This window comes from Geotrypetes seraphini, chromosome 7, assembly GCF_902459505.1.
Source record: "Geotrypetes seraphini chromosome 7, aGeoSer1.1, whole genome shotgun sequence".
Classification (NCBI taxonomy): domain Eukaryota; kingdom Metazoa; phylum Chordata; class Amphibia; order Gymnophiona; family Dermophiidae; genus Geotrypetes; species Geotrypetes seraphini.
Window position 1 is genome coordinate 1,980,549 of NC_047090.1, and position 21,358 is coordinate 2,001,906.

Genomic DNA, 21,358 nt, shown 5'->3' on the forward strand with positions numbered 1-21,358 from the left:
CAGGTTTATATTAAGCATCCCTCAAACTGCTTTTAAAACACTCATGTTTTAAGATGTCATCTCAATTTCAGCAAGTCATTTAGTTCTAATCTATCCCAAGAGTTTGTTCCATAGCTGGGAGACCTTAGAAGAGGATGAAGATGCACAAGTTTGAACTAACTTTTCTGTCATCTATTATGTTCCTATAGATTCTCTAAACTATCAGTGAAAGAAAATGAAGAACAAAGTGTCTGATCTGCTCAGTAAAGGTGTTTAGAATGGCAATGCCTTACTCTCAAACCAAAGAAAAACAGCCTTTTCTTCAGATAAGACTCCACAGAATCTAGTACAATACTGGCCTAGATTCTGCAATCACCAAAGATTTAAAGCAAAAATGAGCCGCCATATACAGGCGGTGTAGCCAAGACAAAACTGCAGAGATCTAGCCCAATCATTTTGCTGTACAGAATGAAACAAAAGTAACCCCTTAGAGGGTTTTTTTTGCTATTTTCTCAACAACTGCTTGGAATTTTAACATGAAAATTTTACAACTTTATTTGCTGTTAACATCTGTGCCAAGTGGAAAGGTATTTATCTTTAAACACAGTGAAATTCAAGACTTTTTAGCATGACCACACAGCAATTTTTGCTCTGTAAAAAATACCATTATTTGAAGAAAAAGATGGGTACCAAGTTACTATTAATGACATCATAGTGATGTAGACTTGTCTGGGGAGCAACATTAGAGGCCTATCACAAGCTCAACCCAAAGCCACAATCAAGGGATTTAGTCAAGGGAAATCTTGTCTCCCCAATCTATTGCATTTCTTTGAAGGGGTGAATGAACATGTGAATAAAGGTAAGCCAGTTGATATTGTGTATTTGGATTTTCAAAAGGCATTGGATAAAGTACCTCATGAAAGACTTCTAAGAAAACTGGAAAGTCATGGGATAGGAGGTAATATCCTTTTATGGATTAAGAACTGATGGAACGACAGAAAACAGAATGGTCAATATTCTCAGCCGAAAAGAGTAAATAGTGGGTTCCCCAGGGGTCTGTGCTGGGACTGCTGCTTTTAACATTTTTAAACAGTGATCTAAGGATGGGAGTAATTAGTGAGATAATTACATTTGCTGATGACACAAAGTTGTTAAATCACAGGAGGATTGCGAAAAAATTGCAAGACCGGGCATCAAAATGGCAGATGATGTTTAATTTGAGCAAGTGCAAAGTGATGCATAGGAGAAAGAGGAACCCAAACTATAGCTATGTGATGCAGGGTTCCATGTTAGAAGTCACTGCCCAGGAAAAGCATCTAGGTGTCATCACTGAGGATACGCTGAAACCCTCAGCTCAATGTGTGGCGGTGTCTAAGAAAGCAAATAGAATGTTCGGAATTATCAGGAAACGAATGGAGAACAAAAATGAAAATGTTATAATCCATTGCATCGTTCTATGGTATGGCTGCACCTCGAATACTGTGTGCAATTCTGGTTGCTATATCTCAAAAAAGATGTAGCGGAATTAGAAAAGGTACAGAGAAAGGCAACGAAAATGATAAAAGGGATGGGCCGACTTCCCTATGAGGAAGGCTGAAGCATCTAGGGCTCTTCAGCTTGGAGAAAAGATGGCTCAGGGGAGTGGAAAGGCTAGATGTGAACTGCTTGTTTACTCTTTCCAAAAATACTAGGATGAAGCTACTAAGTAGTAGATTTAAAACAAACTGGAAAAAATATTTCTTCACACAAAGTGTAATTAAGATCTGGAATTTGTTGTCAGAGAATGTAATTTGTACTTTCTTCATTTATATCCTGCTTTATACAAAGCGGGTCACAATAAATACAAATACAGTATTAAAATACAACACACTAATACAGACATTGCAGGCCTAAGAACAATAAACAAATCAGTGTCTAGCGCTTATATATGAACAAAAAAAATCTTAGACCCCATACTTCATCTTGCAGAATAGATATTGCTTCAATAATTGCTTAAAATTGCACTGCACAAGTTATCCTGCTGTCACATATACACTGGAATCTCATTCCATTCATGAGGGCCAATACAGGAATGTGGTGAAATCAGAGCTTAGCAGGGTTTAAAAAAAGGTTTGCATAATTTCCTAAAAGAGAAGTCCACAAGCCATTATTGAGTTCACTTGGGGAAATCCACTGCTTATTCCTAGGAAAAGCAGCATAAAATCTGTTTTACTGCTTGGGATTAAGCTAGGTACTTGGGACCTGGGTTGACCACTGTTGGACCCATTTGGACTGTCCCAAACTCAATACCGATATTGGCACGGGTGCATTAGGTGCTGGCTGTGTTGGGTGTCGAGGCGTTGGCACACCTCAGAGGAGACACCCACTGTAGAGATGGTGATCTGGCATCAGTGTGTCGATGGTGAGGAAGTGTGAGATTATGTCAGTGTGTGCTTAGAGGGGGACAAACAAGAAATGAACCCTTGGAGCGCCACAAAAAATGCAAATTCAGCAAAGACAAAAAACTCTGATGTTCAAGAGGCAGGCTTTATTAAAAGTAGAAATTAATAATCCATATAAAATATATATCTAGGACCCAAAGCATTAAGGGACTATGGACCCAACACGGTCTGTGTTTCAACAGTGTTGTCTTCCTCAGTGGTCCCTAAAGATCCAGATATAAAAGCTCGTGGGTTCATAACTGTGCAGGTGAGGGATTCTCACCTGCGCAGAGTTCCGACTCAGTTTGTTCTTAGTTATTTTGGTGGAATTCAGTTGGTCATATTTATAAAATGGAGAGAGTGCTTGCTATTCTCTTCTTTAGCAAAACATCACATCCTCTGTTATGACTCTGCCCCTGAAATTTATGACCTGGTTTGTTCCCTCATCTTGAAACTCTCTCCATCTCTTCAAGAGATACAGATATGCTTTGACAAATTCCTGCCTTTTTTTCTCTCTCTTTTCCCACTTTCTGTGCTGTCCTGCTAAAAGGTCTTACCTGGGCTACGTGCAGTTCTTCCGATTGCTTTGCCAGTACACTAGCTGTACACTGCTGCCTCTTCCCACTTTTTCTACTGCTCCCACCCATCTTCCCTTTCTCTCCACTACCCACATTTTCACCATTCATGCTCTTTCCTCTCTTCAAGTATATCCTCTCACTCGGTTCTTTCAAGACTTTTCATGATATAAAAGGCATGGGGAGGACAGAAGCATATACCTATCATTCACTCCACTTTCTCACACTCAAAAACCTGAAACAACGAGAAGCTATTTATACATACTCCCACAGAGTACAAGACAAAAACAAAACACATGCAGACAAGTTAATTTTCTCCAGTTAATTTCCGCCTCTGGTTGCCTTCAGTCTTCTCACCTCCCTCTGCCTCTGGTTGCCTTCAATCGTCTTTTCTATGTTGGTGCAATTACTTTCCTGTTCTTGCTTCAGAAATTAGGACTAGCCCCATGTTAGGACTTCATTTTACACGGTTTTCCAGGAGTAATGAAAAAGAGGAAGAATCATGCTATTTTGGTAGGGTATTTCTACTAGGGTTGGTACCGAATGTTTATGTTCAAATTTTAAATCACTTTTCAGCTGAATACGAACAATCTGGGGCTCTACTATGCTAAACCCACTTTCATCTTTTATTATTTATGTTAAAGCTCAATGCCCATTATTCATATCTGACTGAATAACATTTGTCATTATTCGTATTCAGCTAATAGCAAAATAAGCTATTCAGTACAGCTCTAGCATCTATACACTTGTCAGAAATCAGGCATGTATCACATGGAAAGGCTTGAGTTAGTGAACATGTACTACCAAGGATCATTTTTAGCACCTGAACTAAACAATTTAGTAGGCCACACATTAAGGGATAGTTTAGGGTGTTCAATACAAGGTTTTACAAGAGGTGTCAAAGAATATTAGCATGAGTATAATAATTATTTGATGAAACATGGTGCGAGTTATACATTTTTAAAGCACTAGTAATCACTTTACATTTAAAGTAAAGCAATTCTTTATCTAATAATATATGCAAAGCAACTAATTTGAAAACAACAGGAGCCAAATGGATAAAAATAAAATAATGTTATTACTCTGGGAATGATATGGAGTGAATATTAGAGTACATAGGTTTACAGATAATTAAGAAAACCCTACCACATTTCCATAAATATAAAGATAGCAAAAGCCTACTGATTGCAAAGAATAAATACAGTGGTATCTCAGTTTACAAGTGCTCCGGTTTGCGAGTGTTTTGCAAGACGAGTAAAACATTTGCAAAATCGGCACCTCGCAAACCAAGCATGGCTCGATTTACGAGCGCCCCCCCCACCCCCCGCGATCCGGCACCCTCCCCCTGTGATCCGACCCCCCCCGGCCGCGATTGGACACCCCCCCACCGCTGCTTGCTGTCATCTGGGCACCGGCACCGGCATGTCCTGTGCGTTGGTGCTGGTGCCTGAAGATCGGCCTCCTCTTCTTGCTGGGCCTTGAGCATCTGCACCAATGCACAGGACATGCCAGTGCCCAGATGACAGTAAGCAGGGGGGGGGGTGCCGGATCACAGGGGGGGAGGGTGCCGGATCGCAGGGGGGGCTTTCGGGGGGAGCAATGCCAGTTCTCGTGGGGATAGAGCAGCTCCGCTGGGGGGAGGGGGCGGGAACGTATCAAAGCGAGGTTCCATTATTTCCTATGGGGAAACTCGCTTTGATAAACGAGCATTTTGGATTACGAGCTTGCTTCTGGAACGAATTATGCTCGTAATTCGAGGTACCACTGTACAACTGAAGCTGTTGTCATCAAGCAAATCTCTGGAAAGATAGCAAAAAAGTACAGAAAGAATATTTGTCTATGTCCTACTGATTAGCTAAAATAGGCTAATTTGACTGCTATAGTCTAGATATGTATGTGCATAATCAGTAATGTTAGGCACGAGAAATAAGCATGAGATTAGCAGTAGCTTTCAAAGGATTTCCTTATACTAGATGAAAGCTCTTGAGGTCTTGATGAACAATACACATTGCTTTCTTTGTTTTCTGGCCTTTGTTAAATATTTAGTTAATGATGAGGCATTAGCCACTTGCTTAATCATCACAACAAATGTGAAAAACATGTTGCCTAAATTTATCAAATGTTATAAAACATCCACCTTTATAATCATTTCTGTACCTAGATTCTTCCAAAGGATGCTGGACAGTAAGTAGCCGAGGGTGTCGAAGTCTGGTTAACTGTTGAACTCCTCGTTTTACACAATCAATGATCTGGTCCTTTTCATATTTTTGATACTTGTCCATTAATTTTTTATCAAAGACAAAAACAGCAACTTCCTAATAAAATTAGAAAGAAATAAGACTGCTATTATCAAGACAAAACCTGCATATTTTAAAATTTTACTATAATCAGAGCTAGAGAAATGTATTATATTTCAGCTAAATATACTGTCCTAAAGATTTTCCCAGTTCGATTCCATTTTCAAGTACCAAATCTACTATTTTAATTCTACAAATAGGTTCCTCACATTGTAGCATCGTACAAGGGATTCCATGCATTTAACTGAATTACTGGTACTTTTCAGCATTTTATTATGGTGATACAACTAATCTGATATTGTGAATTTGGGGGGGAAAAAAAGTAATATGTAGGTTTACTGTGTTTTTTCACTCAAGGAGGCTGATGTACAAAGAAAGTAAAATTTTGCAAATATTTTTCATATATGACCAGAAAAAAATTAAAAGTTCAAAAAAAGTCTATTTCAGTCAGCAACAAAACATTACAATCCAAAGTTACCAAAATTACAAACCCAGCATCAACCAAAATCCTCTTTCCAAACTACAAGAAAAAAAAGAAAGGAAAAAAAAAAGACAAGCATCAAGGTATACATGTCAACGTTAATAGGTTTAAACTAAATCACTTATATAGGAAATGCTTGAATGATGCTCAAAAAGCAACAGATCAATGTGACATACTGCCCCTTTTACCCTCCAACCACTTCACTCCGATCCCCCTACTCTCCCCCTTCACCCAACAAACTGGTCAGAAGTGAACAACTGGATTCCAAGTATGAGAAGACATTAAAACATCAAGTTATTTCATAAATAGCTTTTGTGTGCTGTCTCTTCAAAGTCAAAATTCTGAGGTTAATTTTAATAAAATTTTGCATGTGTGAAAAATGGAATTTCAAATAGGTAGAAACATAGAAATTGACGGCAGAAAAGGGCCGCGGCCCATCAAGTCTGCCCATTCCAATGACCCACTCCCTGACTTTTACTCCCCTAGAGATCCCACGTGGATATCCCATTTTCTCTTAAAATCTGACACGTAGAAGCAGCAAATCAAATATAAGATAAACGTCACATCATGTCCCTGTATGAATCTCAAATCTAGTCTTTCAGAGCTCTAAATTGATTAAAAGTCACCTTATGATAATCCCTCATGAATATTCATTGTCCCTTGTCAACACCTACAAGTTGGGCAACTGAAAGCTGGATTATAATGCCTCTACTCTATACAAAGAACACTGTCCAAGGTACTGGAGTGGTATTATCGACTTGATTATATAATTTGTTTTTCCTGCAACCAGATCTTTAAATCACTTGCATTCTTTATACAAGGAGCCCCCATATCTGCAGGTAATGCAATACAATCTTTATATACCGCCAATACCTCATGGAAGTTCACATAAAAATAAATAAGCTAATACAACATTATAAACTGGTTCCAAGACCTACAGTGGATACATGAACCCTATTATATCTCAGTTTACCGCCCAAGCTCCAAGCACTCCCACCTGCTCTCTACACCACGGTGCTCACAGCCCCTTCAGCGTACCTACTCAAATCTTCACTGGCAGCTAGCAGCATCACCTGCCGGTCTGAGTTCCCGCCTTCTGATGTCACTTCCTGGTCCTGTGACCTCAGAAGGAGGAAGCTCAGGCCATCACGAGCAGCAGGCAGATGATACTTGTTGCCAGTGAAGTTTTGTGGGTATGTAGTGGGATGGATGCGGATGGGTGAGAGTACTCATAGCTCAGGCGGTAAACCATGGATAAGGGTGGTGATGAGGGTCCCTGTATAAAGAAATTCTACCCCAAACCCTACATGACTGAAAGCTACAAAAGTAATGAACTTTAGTTAAAGTAAACTAAGCTGAAAAACCTGATAACAGACTGCAGGTCCATCAAGCCCAGTATCCCGTTTGCAACAGTGGCCAACCCAGGTCACAAGTACTTAGCAAGATCCAAAAGAGTAAAACATATATTTTATGCTGCTTATGCTAGTAATAAGTAGTGGATTTCCCCACATCCATCTTATGGACTTCTCTTTTAGGAATTATTCAAACCTTTTTTTAAACTCTGCTAACTGCTTTCACCACATTCACCAGCAGGTTCAGAAATAAAGGGTCTGTTGCGCTTGCCTTTTCTCCGAGCTAAGTTTATAAGGCATTTTCTTGAAATTTCAAATTCACTAGAACAATCCAAATCCTACAATACACCTTTGTTTTTCTATTTTAACTTTTAAAAACAAATTGTAGATGATAGGTAGGAGTATACTTTTTACCTATTACATTTTAAAGAGGACAGTCAGGTTTCAATACATTTACATTTTAGAAACCATCTCTTAGCAATGATGCTATTGAGTGCACAAGAAAATAATGTGAAGTATTTATAGTCTAAGCCCTTTTTTCTAGTTTTCCCACATTTGACAAAACACAAAATATCATTAACTCAAAGGTTAAAATGCTAATACAGGGATAACGCATTTACATTAAGCCAGTATGAGAAGTTTCCCAGGATAGACTAGTGGTTTCACTAGTATATCCTGGGAAACTATCATACTGTTCAAAAGGTATGATGCTTTTACATATCTTTTAAATGACAAGGCTAAATTCACATAATAACTGAAAATAGTATCAGTTTCCATGGCATCTCTCTCTCGCTCTCCCTCTTTAAAAAGGAAGGGATAGGATCAAAGACGATTACAAATAATACAAAACATCGCCATCAAAATAATCCACCATGGAAAAAAATACGATCACGTAACTCCCTATCTCATAGAATCTCACTGGTTGCCCATTAATCAACGCACAACATATAAAATAGCATTACTGGTATTTAAAACATTAGATACTAACGAGCCACAGTTTATAGATCGGCTCTTAATCCCTCATACTTCAAAACGTTCACTTCGGTCCAATACTCAAGGTCTGTTAATGGTTCCCTCATTGAAAATAATAGGAACCAGACGCCATGACATCTTCTCAGTTATGGCTCCTCTTATCTGGAATACCCTCCCCCTATATATCAGAAACATCAAAGACCTCAATTTATTTAAAACTAATCTAAAAACTTATCTCTTCAAATCCTCATTTAATCTTTAGAACAACTCTCTGGAGTACATGTAAACAATCAATACTTTCATACACATCTTCCCCAACCTACTCGTTTGTTCCTACCCACATCATACCCCTTTCTTCCCTTGAGGAAACTACAAATTGTAACTATTATCCCCTAATGTTCTTTCCTAATGTTTCACAGTTCGTCTGTATTGTCAATCTGTCGTAGCACCTTGAAAATTGTTAATGTAAAATAACTTGTTTTATTGTTCTATACTATAATTCTTTTATTATGTAATTCGCCTAGATTTAATAGGCGAACCATCAAATTTTAATAAACTTGAAACTTGAGAGGTCATAGCAGAGGCCTTAAGTGCCTGGGCCAATCAGGGCCTTAGCCACCTCCTCAGTGCATCCCAGGATGCACCGGGAAAGGAAAGGCCCACCATTGTGAAGAGGTGGGACTGCCAGCTGGAGAGTATAGGCAACCTTCCAGCTGGCCATACTACAAAAGGTCAGGTGTGTGTGTGTGGGGGGGGGGGGTCGGGGCATGCAGGTAATAGGAGTAGGCATCCCTCCTTCCTACTGCAGTTGGAGGGGGGTGCTTCGGGGGTTCCAGCAAGAGGGAGTGGGCATCCCTCCTGCCAATGTTATTGGGTCCCTTGCTGTAGCTGCTCAGCTGATCACAGCAGATGCACCCCCTCCCCCCGCTGAGTCGGCAGGACTTTCCAAAGCCACAGCTTCAGGGAGCACTGTCAGCTCAGCTGATTAAGGATAACTTCCCCTGCCGCAGCTTGACTTTATGATCCTGTGGCAGCATAGAGAGGCATCCGAAATATAGGCCAGGGTTTTTCGGGCCTACATTTCGTCTATCTTGCCATGAATCGCAGCTAGGTGGCTGTGTTAGCTCTCCTAATATCACTTCCGGCGTTGGCCATGTCTACTTTGGCATTCCGCATCCTAAAGCGGCTACCTAGCCCTGATGCCAGCCGCCTTTAATTTAGGCATCAATAGGTGCTTCAACACTGCCATTTTTTGCCACTTCTGATAGCGTTTTCAATCGACTTAGGCATTGGCAGGGCACCTACCGATGCCTAAGCTTAGGTGCTGGTTACAGAATTTCCCCGTTACTGCCTCCTATTTAGGAATTAACTCTGTGTTAGGCAGTTAGTGCAACATGCTAGGGGCCTATAAATGGCATCTAAATTGGCAGTGCCCAGCCGATTTCTGCGAAAACTCAACATTTTTAGTTGGCTTAACTGGCATAATTGGATTCAATGTTCTTGATGTAAAAATTGTTTATAACAAAATCTATCCAGCAGATGTAACAACGTATACAGGCGATACAGAGTGTCATAAAGGCAATTAAACACAGTCACAATGTAATGCGAACCAGACACAGTCCGTGTTTTGGTTAAAAGTCTTCCTCAGGGATTCTGTAAGAATGTATGTATATATGAATATTCATGATATGCAAATATGGGATAAATAGCGAAGAGTGAATAACTTGTATATAAAATGATGTGGCACACTAATGTGCATTGAGAAACGAGCCGTGTCCATTTCTGAAAGCTCATGATCGGAGATTACACCCTGAGGCAGCATTATGTGAAATGCTGGCCACCATTGGTGTTCCAACAAAAGATAAGTTTTGAGTTACTTTTAGTGATGGTTTTGAGTCATTTTGTATTTAAAAGTGTGACCTAGCCTTTAATTTCACTATTTATTCATCTATTTACTTATAACACAATATAGAGCCATAGTGGTCCCCATGGGAGGTTTTTATGCCAATGAGGTTCCCCACCTGAACACCTTAGCCACTGTTGTGGCGAGGGGGGGGGGGGGCTTTTCCTCCCCATGGGGTACCTTTTAGCTCATGTTGTAGTGTGTTTGCCTTCCACTACATCGTGGTGAAAGTGTTTGTTGACACATTTCAGATTTTTCACATATTCCGAGTTTGGACACTAATGTGTCTAGAAAATCTGAGTGCAAATCTAAAGTGATGACTTGATAAGACCATTCTAAGTATTTAGGAGTGAAAACCTTTATAAGTAAGCTAAATACGACTGAATGTGAAGCATATGGACACGAGAGCAAAACAGAGAACTTTTAATTACATACCAAAAACAGCAAACCACAAACTTGATTAGAAATAAATGAATCCAAATATGTGGTTATACAAATCCAAAATGCCGTGCTGTGTTTTCTATATATACATATATTTTTTGAGAGTATTTAATTAAGCAGGCCATTGATCTGACATTATGGATTTTTAAGTAAGACTCCCGAGGAAGGTGATTTTAACCGAAAAACACTACATTGTGACTCTCTGTATCGTTCGTATACATTGTTACATCTCCTGGATATATTTTGTTACAATAATGTTCTTAATGTAAGTTTGATTCCACAGCGCCATTTTTGTTTTGGCTTTTTTCCTTTGTTTGTTCTGTGGAACCATTTGGTGTGTTTCATTGATTGAACTAGGCCAGTTACTGGGCAGACTTGTACGGTCTGTGTCTGTGTGGCCGTTTGGAGGAGGATGGGCAGGGGAGGGCTTCAATGGCTGGGAGGATGTAGATGGGCTGGAGTAAGTCTTAACAGAGATTTCGGCAGTTGGAACCCAAGCACAGTACCGGGTAAAGCTTTGGATTCTTGCCCAGAAATAGCTAAGAAGAAAAAATAAAAAAATTTAAATTGAATCAGGTTGGGCAGACTGGATGGACCATTCGGGTCTTTATCTGCCGTCATCTACTATGTTACTATGTTACTATGTTACTATGTTTTCATAGTAATTGAAACACCATTAAAAGCCATTTAAAAAGGAAATTATTAATTTATGTTTCACGTTTCAAGTGCCTATATTGAGGTGCCTAAATGAAAAGTAGGCGTGGCTAGGGACAGAGTTTTGTGGATTTGCGTTAGGCGCTGGTTATTTTAGGACAGGAAAACCCCAGCCTAATCTAAATTGGCTTACCATTTCCCTAGGCACCATTTATAGAATCAGGCCCTAGCTAGCTAAAGCTTCCACTTCCACTCTCTACCTATGCCATGCCCCGTGACAGAAAGATTCAGTAACCTACGGATTAACGCAAGGAAACAGGCAATAGCCTGTTTCAGCACCTTAATAGAAGGTGCTATTTCCAGATTCCTAATATAGGAATAAACCTCAGAGTTCTATGTGGAATGAGTCCAGTGTTCTTAACAATGAAAGAGGTTATTTAGTGTCTGTGTTGCCAAAACCTAAGGAGAGAAGTTTCCTTTGAGAAATATCAAATCTTGATTTTAAAGAAAGCCCACCTGTTTTGTTGACTTTTTAGTGCCATGAAAGATCTTCCAAGCAAGTCCGTTGCCGCCACTAGCAATGTGTCGCCCAACATCAAACTCCCTTGTAACAGGATTTCCCATCACTGCACTGGTAACATCTGCCGTTACCTTTGTAACAGTACTTTTCAGTTTATTTAGCATGGACTCCATTGTTACAGCTGTGTTATCTTCTTTGCCTACAGAGACAAGCAATAAAATTCTAAAGCATTTATTGGAATTTTATGCAGCAACAAAACACTCAGTGTTACACTTATCAACTAGACTAAGGGGCCCTTTTACTAAGCTGTGCTAAAAAGTGGTCAGAGCCATCCCCAGAGCAGGTCTTTCTGCGCTGAAGCCTCTTTTAGCATGGCAGTAGTAGGGCCATTTTCCACTACAGTGGTACCTTGGTTTACGAGCATAATTCATTCCAGAAGCATGCTCGTAAACCAAAATACTCATTTATCAAAGCAAGTTTCCCTATAGGAAATAATGGAAACTCGCTTTGATACGTTCCCACCTCCCCGAGGCCAGCAGCGCTGCTCTATCCCCCCCAGGAGAACCGGCATTGCTCCCGCGATCAGGCACCCCCCTGTCGCGACCTGAAGTACCCCAGACCCACCCGAACCCGCTTCTTACTTTCAGCTCGGCCTCGGCGTGTCCTGTGCATTGGTGCCAGTGCCCAAAGATCGGCCTCCTCTTCTGTGCTGGGCCTTGAACATCTGTGCATGCTAAACTCCTGCAAGTTCACGTTCTCTCCGAGATCTCCAAGAATCTCGGAGAGAACGTGAACTCGCAGGCCTTGAGCATGCGCAGATGTTCAAGGCCCAGCACAGAAGAGGAGGCCGATCTTCGGGCACCGGCACCAATGCACAGGACACGCCGGTGTTGGTGCCGAGGCCGAGCTGAAAGTAAGAAGCGGGTTCGGGTGGGTCTGGGGGACTTCAGGTCACGGCAGGGGGGGTGCCGGATCGTGGTGGGGGGGGGTGCCAGATCGCAAGGGGGGGGGGGTGAGGGGCACTTGTAAATCAAGCCATGCTCGGTTTCCGAGGCGCCGATTTTGAGAATGTTTTGCTCGTCTTGCAAAACACTCGCAAACCGGTGCACTCGTAAACCGAGGTACCACTGTATTTCCTTTAGTGTGTGAGCACTTACCAATACTTATTTTCTAAGCCAGTGAATCACAAACTGTGTGCCGCTGCGAGATTCTGGGTGTGCAGCCAGGGATTGAAGGACACGAGTGTCACTTCCAAGGTCAGCACCTCTCCTCCTCTCTGCCCCCACACAAACCTCCTCTCATTTTCCCTGAGCTTGGAGCTGTGTTTAGAGGGCCTCTGAGCACGTGTGGATGTCGTGATGACATCACGTTGATGTCCTCGCATGCTCGGAGGCCCTCCAGACACAGCCCCGAACTCAGGGAAAACGAGATGAGTTTCATGTGGGGCGGGGCTGGAGCAGAGCAGGGTTGTGGGTGTGCAACAGAAAAACATTTGTTCCATTAGTGTGCCAGAGCAAAAAAAGGTTTGCGGGACTCTTTCCTAGGCAGTAAGGGCTCACATGCAGCAATGTAGATGTGCTGACTAGCACAGAACATGCATACTCTCTGCTCCCAACACTAGAAAACAAGTTCTAAGCACACAATGTCAAAACTACCACAGTGTACCTTAGCATGCCCTGCAGTATGATATAGTGCTTATCACAACTTAGTAAAAAGGGCCCTTAAGAAAATTTCATCGGTTATCATAGCCCGTTTCCATTCAGATGTTACTGCTATAAAAATACCACAGGACAAACTGCAAAAACTGCAGCCAGGAAGAGGTGGGAATGCGTCACAGGAATGTGAAAAGGAGCTGCATGAACATAGGAAAGCACTGCACAAATCAGGGAAAGAGCTCGACACAGAGTTCCTGGTACTGGCCTCCAACACTAGGGCCAGATTTTATAAAAGCCACCAAAAATTAGGCAGTGGTAACCACCCTACTGCTGCCTAACTTAATTGGTTTAATTAAAAAAAAAAAAAATAACAACATCCGAAGCTACACGGTTCTCCAGTACCAGTACTAGGTCCCTGATGGCTAGTGGTGCATAGAGACGCCGAAGCCTAAAAGTGGGTATGGTTAGGGGTGGTGCCTGACTTCAACCTCACTATGCACCGCTGGCTGCAATTCAGGAAGGACCCTGGGTGCCGGAAATGTAAAACTTGTAAAACCCTGGCCTGCATTTCTGGCGATTAGGATCCTTGGGAGCCACGATTCTAGAAGCGTCTGCCACAGCAAGCGATGCTTACAGGTTCAGGGCCTTAGTGCTCCCAGTGTATACAGAAACAAGATGACGTCTTATGAGCAAGGGACAGTCAACCCCAAGTCTTTCAGTATCTAGGATGGTAGTGTATGGTGAAACATCAATAATTTTCCTGACACAACTGGGAGCAGTGCAAAAAAGCTAGCACCGCCTCTCAGTCCCTCATTTGGTGGTGCTGCAGTCACCTCCATTAGGGCTTTCAGCATTGGGCTGATACACTAAGAGCCATGCTTACTACATGTTGGGTTTGCCAATGGGAGATAGTGTGAGCTAACGGCTAAAACAAAACAAAACTGCAGGAATTGATTAAAATAACAAAAACAAAAATCTTAAAGCAAGTACATGAACTACATAAAAAGATGTCCAAAAGAAATGGTCCTAATATTCAGTGGACTGGACCCGATATGGTCCATGTTTCGAAGAAACCACTTCTTCCTCAGGGGTCCCTAATGTTGGTACGTAGAATATCAGGAAACCAGACTAGATAAAATAAGCAAAATCAAAAATGAACAGGCGTGGAACTCTCCTGTGTAAAGCACACTTTGTGCTTCATAGTGCAGGAGAGTTCCACGCCTGTTCATTTTTGATTTTGCTTATTTTATCTAGTCTGGTTTCCTGATATTCTACGTACCAACATTAGGGACCCCTGAGGAAGGAGTGGTTTCTTCAAAACATGGACCGTATCGGGTCCGGTCCACTGAATATTAGGACCATTTCTTTTGGATATCTTTTTATGTAGTTCATGTACTTGCTTTAAGATTTTTGTTTTTGTTATTTTAATCAATTCCTGCAGTTTAGTTTTGTTTTCTTGTTGCGTTTTTTACTGCAGGTTCTGTTGGTTCTTCTTTTTTGATGCGCTAACAGCTGTCATGTCCATAGGAATAACATGGGCACAGCAGCTGTTAGCAAAACAGTAAGTTTTAGCATGTGCTACAAATTTAGCTAAACTGAAGTAAGTAGCACACTGTTTGCTAGCAAATAAATTTCAGGAAAGCAATAAAAACTTACCTTTCCACCTAAACTCTTGCCTATTTCCGTACAAGACAGAAATTTATACATACATTGTTTAGGATGAACATATTATACTATACATTTGTCAAATTGACACTGTCTTGAGGAATATGATTAATATGAATAATAATAAATGTATTTATATACCGCATTACCTCACGGTTCAGTGTGGTCTACAATAAGAGGTAAGAACTGTAAAAACACAGTGAATTTACAACACAAAGCACAGTACATTATAAATAAAATATAGCATTAAGAAATTCTTAACTTATCTAGGTTATACATATTTATCAAACAGGTTTTTAATGTTCTTCTAAAGGCCTGGTAAGAAGAAGAATTTAAGATCAAACCACTAATACTTTTGTTCCAAAGTCCTGCCTGAAAGGATAGGGTTCTATTATGAAATATTTTGTATATACAACCTTTTATTGAGGGGGGAAATAAGGTCGTGTTTAGTGAAGAATTTCTGTTTTCTACTAGCTCAAAATGATCTAAAAGGTAACTTGGAAGAGGAAATAGTGAAAGATGATGTATGTATATTGGAACTAGAGACTCTATAAATGCTGGACTGTGATTCACACAACATTGTAAGGATGACAAATGGTAAGGTATGCAAGTATGTCAAACTATGTGTATGTCTAGTAGTAGGAAAGGTACCGTATGTCAAATTGTACCCCACCCTGTCTGTACATTATGCATGTAACCCATTCTGAGCTCGTTGGGGAGTACAGGATAGAAAATGAATAAATTAATGATGCTTAATTTTCATAGGAGCTTTTTCTTAATTATGACTGAGAAAATCAGATCTCAGTATGAATTGCTCACAAGGCCATTAGATTCCACAGTCTTTTTTTTTTTCCTTTTGCTATATACAGAAATAAATTTTGACCAAACCTGTAACCCATTAGATTCAAGGAAATACACTATCCTTTCTTTCAGCAACACTTCCATTATTTTTCCAACAACTGAAGTGAGGCTCACCGGCCTGTAGTTTCCTGCTTCATCCCTGTGACCACTTTTATGAATAGGGACCACATCCGCTCTCCTCCAATCCCCAGGAATCACTCCCGTCTCCAGAGATTTGTTGAACAAGTCTTTAATAGGACTCGCCAGAACCTCTCTGAGCTCCCTTAGTATCCTGGGATGGATCCCGTCTGGTCCCATCGCTTTGTCCACCTTCAGTTTTTCAAGTTGCTCATAAACACCCTCCTCCGTGAACGGCGCAGAATCTACTCCATTTTCTCGTGTAACTTTGCCGGACAATCTCGGTCCTTCTCCAGGATTTTCTTCTGTGAACACAGAACAGAAGTATTTGTTTAGCACATTTGCTTTCTCCTCATCACTCTCCACATATTTGTTCCCAGCATCTTTTAGCCTAGCAATTCCATTTTTTATCTTCCTCCTTTCACTAATATATGTGAAAAAATTTTTATCTCCCTTTTTTACATTTTTAGCCATTTGTTCTTCCTCCTGTGCCTTCGCCAAACGTATCTCTCTCTTGGCTTCTTTCAGTTTCACCCTGTAGTCCTTTCTGCTCTCCTCTTCTTGGGTTTTTTTATATTTCATGAACGCCAACTCTTTCGCCTTTATTTTCTCAGCCACTAGGTTGGAGAACCATATCGGCTTCCTTTTTCTCTTGTTTTTATTGATTTTCTTCACATAAAGGTCCGTAGCCATTTTTATCGCTCCTTTCAGCTTAGACCACTGTCTTTCCACTTCTCTTATGTCCTCCCATCCTAACAGCTCTTTCTTCAGGTACTTTCCCATTGCATTAAAGTCCGTACGTTTGAAATCTAGGACTTTAAGTATCGTGCGGCCGCTCTCCACTTTAGCCGTTATATCAAACCAAACCGTTTGATGATCGCTACTACCCAGGTGAGCACCCACTCGAACATTAGAGATACTCTCTCCATTTGTGAGGACCAGATCCAATGTTGCTTTTTCCCTTGTGGGTTCCGTCACCATTTATCTGAGCAGAGCCTCTTGAAAGGCATCCACGATCTCCCTACTTCTTTCCGATTCCGCAGACGGAACATTCCAGTCCGCATCCGGCAGGTTGAAATCTCCCAAAAGCAGAACCTCCTCTTTCCTTCCAAACTTTTGGATATCCACAATCAGATCCTTATCAATTTGCTGCGATTGAGTCGGAGGTCTGTAGACTACACCCACGTAGATAAAAGTTCCATCTTCTCTTTTCAGAGCAATCCATATCGCTTCTTCCTCTCCCCAGGTCCCTTGCATTTCGGTCGCTTGGATATTGATCTTTACATAGAGAGCTACTCCTCCACCTTTATGACCATCTCTGTCCTTCCTAAAAAGATTATATCCCGATATGTTTGCATCCCATCCATGTGATTCACTGAACCATGTCTCTGTGATAGCAACAATATCTAGATCTGCCTCTAATATCAGGGCTTGCAGATCATGAACTTTGTTGCTTAGACTGCGAGCATTTGTGGTCATCGCTTTCCAGCTATTTTTCAGCGATAATCTCCTTTTTCGTATGGATTTTTGTGTCGTTTCACTTTCCGTTGCAATACTAAGAAATGAGTTGCTGATATTGCTTATGTTGCAGCCTTTACTACTATCACATCTTTTCTTTTGCCGGGGGTGGTCTCTATAATTGTCCTTCGTACATACACCACCCCCACCTTCTAGTTTAAATGCCTAGAAAAATATTGTCTAAATTTCTCTGCAAGGTTTCTTTTTCCTGCTGTAGTAATATGTAGCCCATCAGTGCAATATAGCTTCTTGTCCTTCCATGTATTTCCCCATCCTCCTATGTACCTGAAGCCTTCTTGATGACACCAGGCTCTGAGCCATCTATTAAAGTCCTCTGTGTTTTTCACTCTTTGCTCTCCTTTTCCATATGCAGGCAGTATTTCAGAAAAAGCTAAAGTCTTTACAAAAGGTTTCACGCCCTCACCAAGCTCCCGAAAAGCTTTCTGTGCTGCAAGTGTGGAGTTGTTGGCCAGGTCATTTGTTCCCAGATGGATAACAACATCAGTGTTAAAATCCTTAGTTTCTTCCTTAATTATAGACAGTATTTGCCTGGAACTCCTGGTAGCTGAGGATCCTGGAAGACATTTCACTATTTTGGTCTCCTCGCCCTGTGTTCCAAGGTTAATGCCTCTGATGATGGAATCCCCCAACAGTAATAGTTTTCTGTTTTGGGCTTTTTTATTTGTACTTAGGGTGCACTTGTTCTCTTGAGTTACCTTCATTGGTTCCAGTCCCACCTCCCTTCTGTTTTCCTGAGTATCGCAGTGCACTAGTGGAGCGAAGGAATTCTGTAGAGGTAATATTAGTGAAGGTGGATGTTTCTGTGTTACATGTCGCAGTCTTCCTGAGCCTACTGTGACCCATTTATTCCTGGGCTGTTTTATTCTTTGAGGTAGAGGTGGTAAGTTGGTATGATTTTGTGGAGTGATGGAAGCTGCTTTAATTGTATTCAATTCCTGTTTAAGTTTGCAGAGCTCCTCCTTAATACTGGCAAGTTGAAGACAGATGGGGCAAGCCTTAAGCCTCCAAATAGAATGTCTTGGAATTAAAGCACCACAGTGATTGCATAGAACAAAGTACATGGCCCAGGTAAGACAAGACGACTATGGTATCATTCCTCAATCAGTATCTAAATGACCCATGGAGCGCATTCTTCCACTCTCAAAAAGCCTCTTTGCAGATGATAACAAAATCTGCATTAGGACCGACACCCCTAATGATGTGGATAATATGAAAGTCCTAGCACAGCTTAAAGAATGCCACAGAATTTGTCATCTAAGAAAAGCAGTCATGCATTTGGGCTACAAAAATCAGAGGGAACAGTACAGTTTAGGGGATGAAGAACTTTTGTGCACAAAAGAGGAACATGACTCGATGTGACCATATGTGATGATGTTAAGATGGCCAAACAGGTAAAAAAGTGGACAGCAAAATCTCATGCATATTTATTGTGGATAACCTGAAAACCTGACTAGTTGGGGCTTCCCCAGACAGTTTTGGGAATCGCTGGATTAAGCCCTTGAGAAATGAATGGGAGAGATCTGCATATAATTAAGGTAGTAGGCACATATATCTTTCAAGCCTAGGAACCAGGTTATCCTGAAAACCTGATTTGTTGGCAGCCCTTGGGGACTAGGACTGAAAACCAAAGGCTTAGATCATGTGTCAGGACTTCTGGAGATGCAACTATTGACAGGTTAAGCTTAATGTTGGGAGAAGCTGCAAAGATTCCCATAAAGGAACCCCCATACCCACATGCAAAAATGAAGACAATGGACCTGATGAAGTTAGCATTGGATTCAAGTTATAAAAGGAAGGTTCACTAAATGTTGCCCTATTCACAGAGCCAAAGGAGTCATCCAGGCTTTACAAAACATAATCAAATTCAAATAAGAGTAAAAATGAACAAGCCATTGAAGGTACATTGGGTTCCTGCAACAAAATTTCAAGGCTCACACAAAACACATATAAGCTAAGTTCTCAAAGTACTGGACAGGCTGTAGTTAAACTTGCCTGTAATTCTCTCTCCTTTGCTCTCACTGCTTTCCTACTAGAATTGTATTTGCTTTTCCTTTCATGTCTCTGATTTTGTTGCACTTGTAAGCTACCTAGTACAATAGGTCATACATCAAAAATATGTAAATAAAATAAGTCTAAACCTTACTGCTTACCCTGTACCACCTAATTCACCTCAAATTGCATCAGTAAGTACATATTGGAATATCACATCAATTTCCTGTAAGGTGATACATGTCGGTAACAAAAATCTTATACATGAATACAGGATGTCCGGTGCAGTACTTGGAGATACCCCCTTGGGAAAAAGACTTGGGAGTACTGGTCGATGCGCGGCTAAAAAGAATGCTAGGAATGATTAAGAAGGGCATCACAAACAGATCGGAGAAGGTTATTATGAAGCTGTACCGGGCCATGTACGCTCTCATCTGAATACAGTGTCCAGCACTGGTCGCCGTACATGAAGAAGGACATAGTACTACTCAAAAGGGTCGAGAGAAGAGAAACTAAAATGGTTAAGGGGCTGGAGGAGATGCCGTAGAGCAGTGGTCTCAAACTCAAACCCTTTGCGGGGCCACATTTTGGATTTGTAGGTACTTGGAGGGTGGCAGAAAAAATAGTTAATGCCTTATTAAAGAAATGACAATTTTGCATGAGGTAAAACTCTTTATAGTTTATAAAACTTTCCTTTAACAGTTAAAAGGAAAGATATATAAACTATAAAGAGTTTTACCTTATGCAAAATTGTCATTTCTTTAATAAGGCATTAACTATTTTTTCTGCGGCCCTCCAAATACCTACAAATCTAAAATGTGGCCCCGCAAAGGGTTTGAGTTTGAGACCACTAAGCCCCATGCTCTGTTGTGTAGGGACACTGTGTTAGAGGGTGGGCAATAGTATTGTTATAGTCATACTGCTGAAGTCCAGTACATGCTCTTTCACAAAGGACTTTACATGCCTGCCACATTTTGTTTTATTTATATGTATACTAGTGCGAATTTTAACTGCAATTCTATAGTGCAAATAAACGCGTTTGTCCACACAGTGGTCTGACCAGTGTCCCTTCCCCACTTCCTTGTTTTGTTTCTATATTCATACTGCTATCATCTGGGATTGGGCTTCAGCGGAGGATGAAGGGGAATGAGGAGAGAGGCAAGACCCAAGGCTTTGTTTGTGCGGGTGGAGCAGCAGATACAAAACACTGACACCCTCCCCCCCCCCCCCCCCCCCGGAAACTAGAGAGTCACATACCACCAGCGTAAGACTCTAATTTACTGTATGGAAATATCCTTTAATATAGATAACAGATAAATCAATTTTAAGAACTATTGTGGATACTCAGCTTAAAATTAAAGCGACACCTGTAGAACTCGGAATTCTTACAAAACCACCCAGCACCTACCGGACAAGCAGGTTTCCCCCCCCCCCCCCCAGCATCTACCATACAAGCAGGTTTCCCCCCCCCACCCAGCATCTACCAGACAAGCAGGTTCCCCCCCAACCCAGCATCTACCATACAAGCATGTTTCCCCCCCCACCCAGCATCTACCATACAAGCAGGTTTTCCCCCCCACCCAGCATCTACCAGACAAGCAGGTTTCCCCCCCCACCCAGCATCTACCAGACAAGCAGGTTTCCCCCCCCACCCAGCATCTACCAGACAAACAGGTTTCCCCCCCCACCCAGCACCTACCGGACAAGCAGGTTTCCCCCCCCCCCCAGCATCTACCATACAAGCAGGTTTCCCCCCCCACCCAGCATCTACCAGACAAGCAGGTTCCCCCCCCAACCCAGCATCTACCATACAAGCATGTTTCCCCCCCCACCCAGCATCTACCATACAAGCAGGTTTCCCCCCCAGCATCTACCGTACAAGTAGGTTCCCCCCACTCAGCATCTACCGTACAAGCAGGTTCCCCCCCCACCCAGCAT

At 41.4% G+C, this 21,358-nt stretch overlaps 1 protein-coding gene across 4 annotated transcripts in view; it reads right to left on the reverse strand.

Annotated features, from left to right (window-relative positions):
* The window catches only part of SCYL2 (SCY1 like pseudokinase 2), a 93,768-nt gene that overhangs the window by 69,627 nt on the left and 2,783 nt on the right, over positions 1-21,358 (reverse strand). For 3 of the 4 annotated variants that reach the window (XM_033952644.1, XM_033952641.1, XM_033952642.1), the window contains exons 2-3: positions 11,591-11,793; positions 5,132-5,289 (exon numbers count right to left, since the gene is read on the reverse strand). In XM_033952644.1, coding sequence (XP_033808535.1) covers positions 5,132-5,289; positions 11,591-11,767 — 335 coding nt within the window. In that variant the 5' untranslated portion in view covers positions 11,768-11,793. Of the gene's footprint in view, positions 1-5,131; positions 5,290-11,590; positions 11,794-15,889; positions 15,925-21,358 lie in introns of those variants that run through there. The other variant, XM_033952643.1, reaches the window with a different exon arrangement.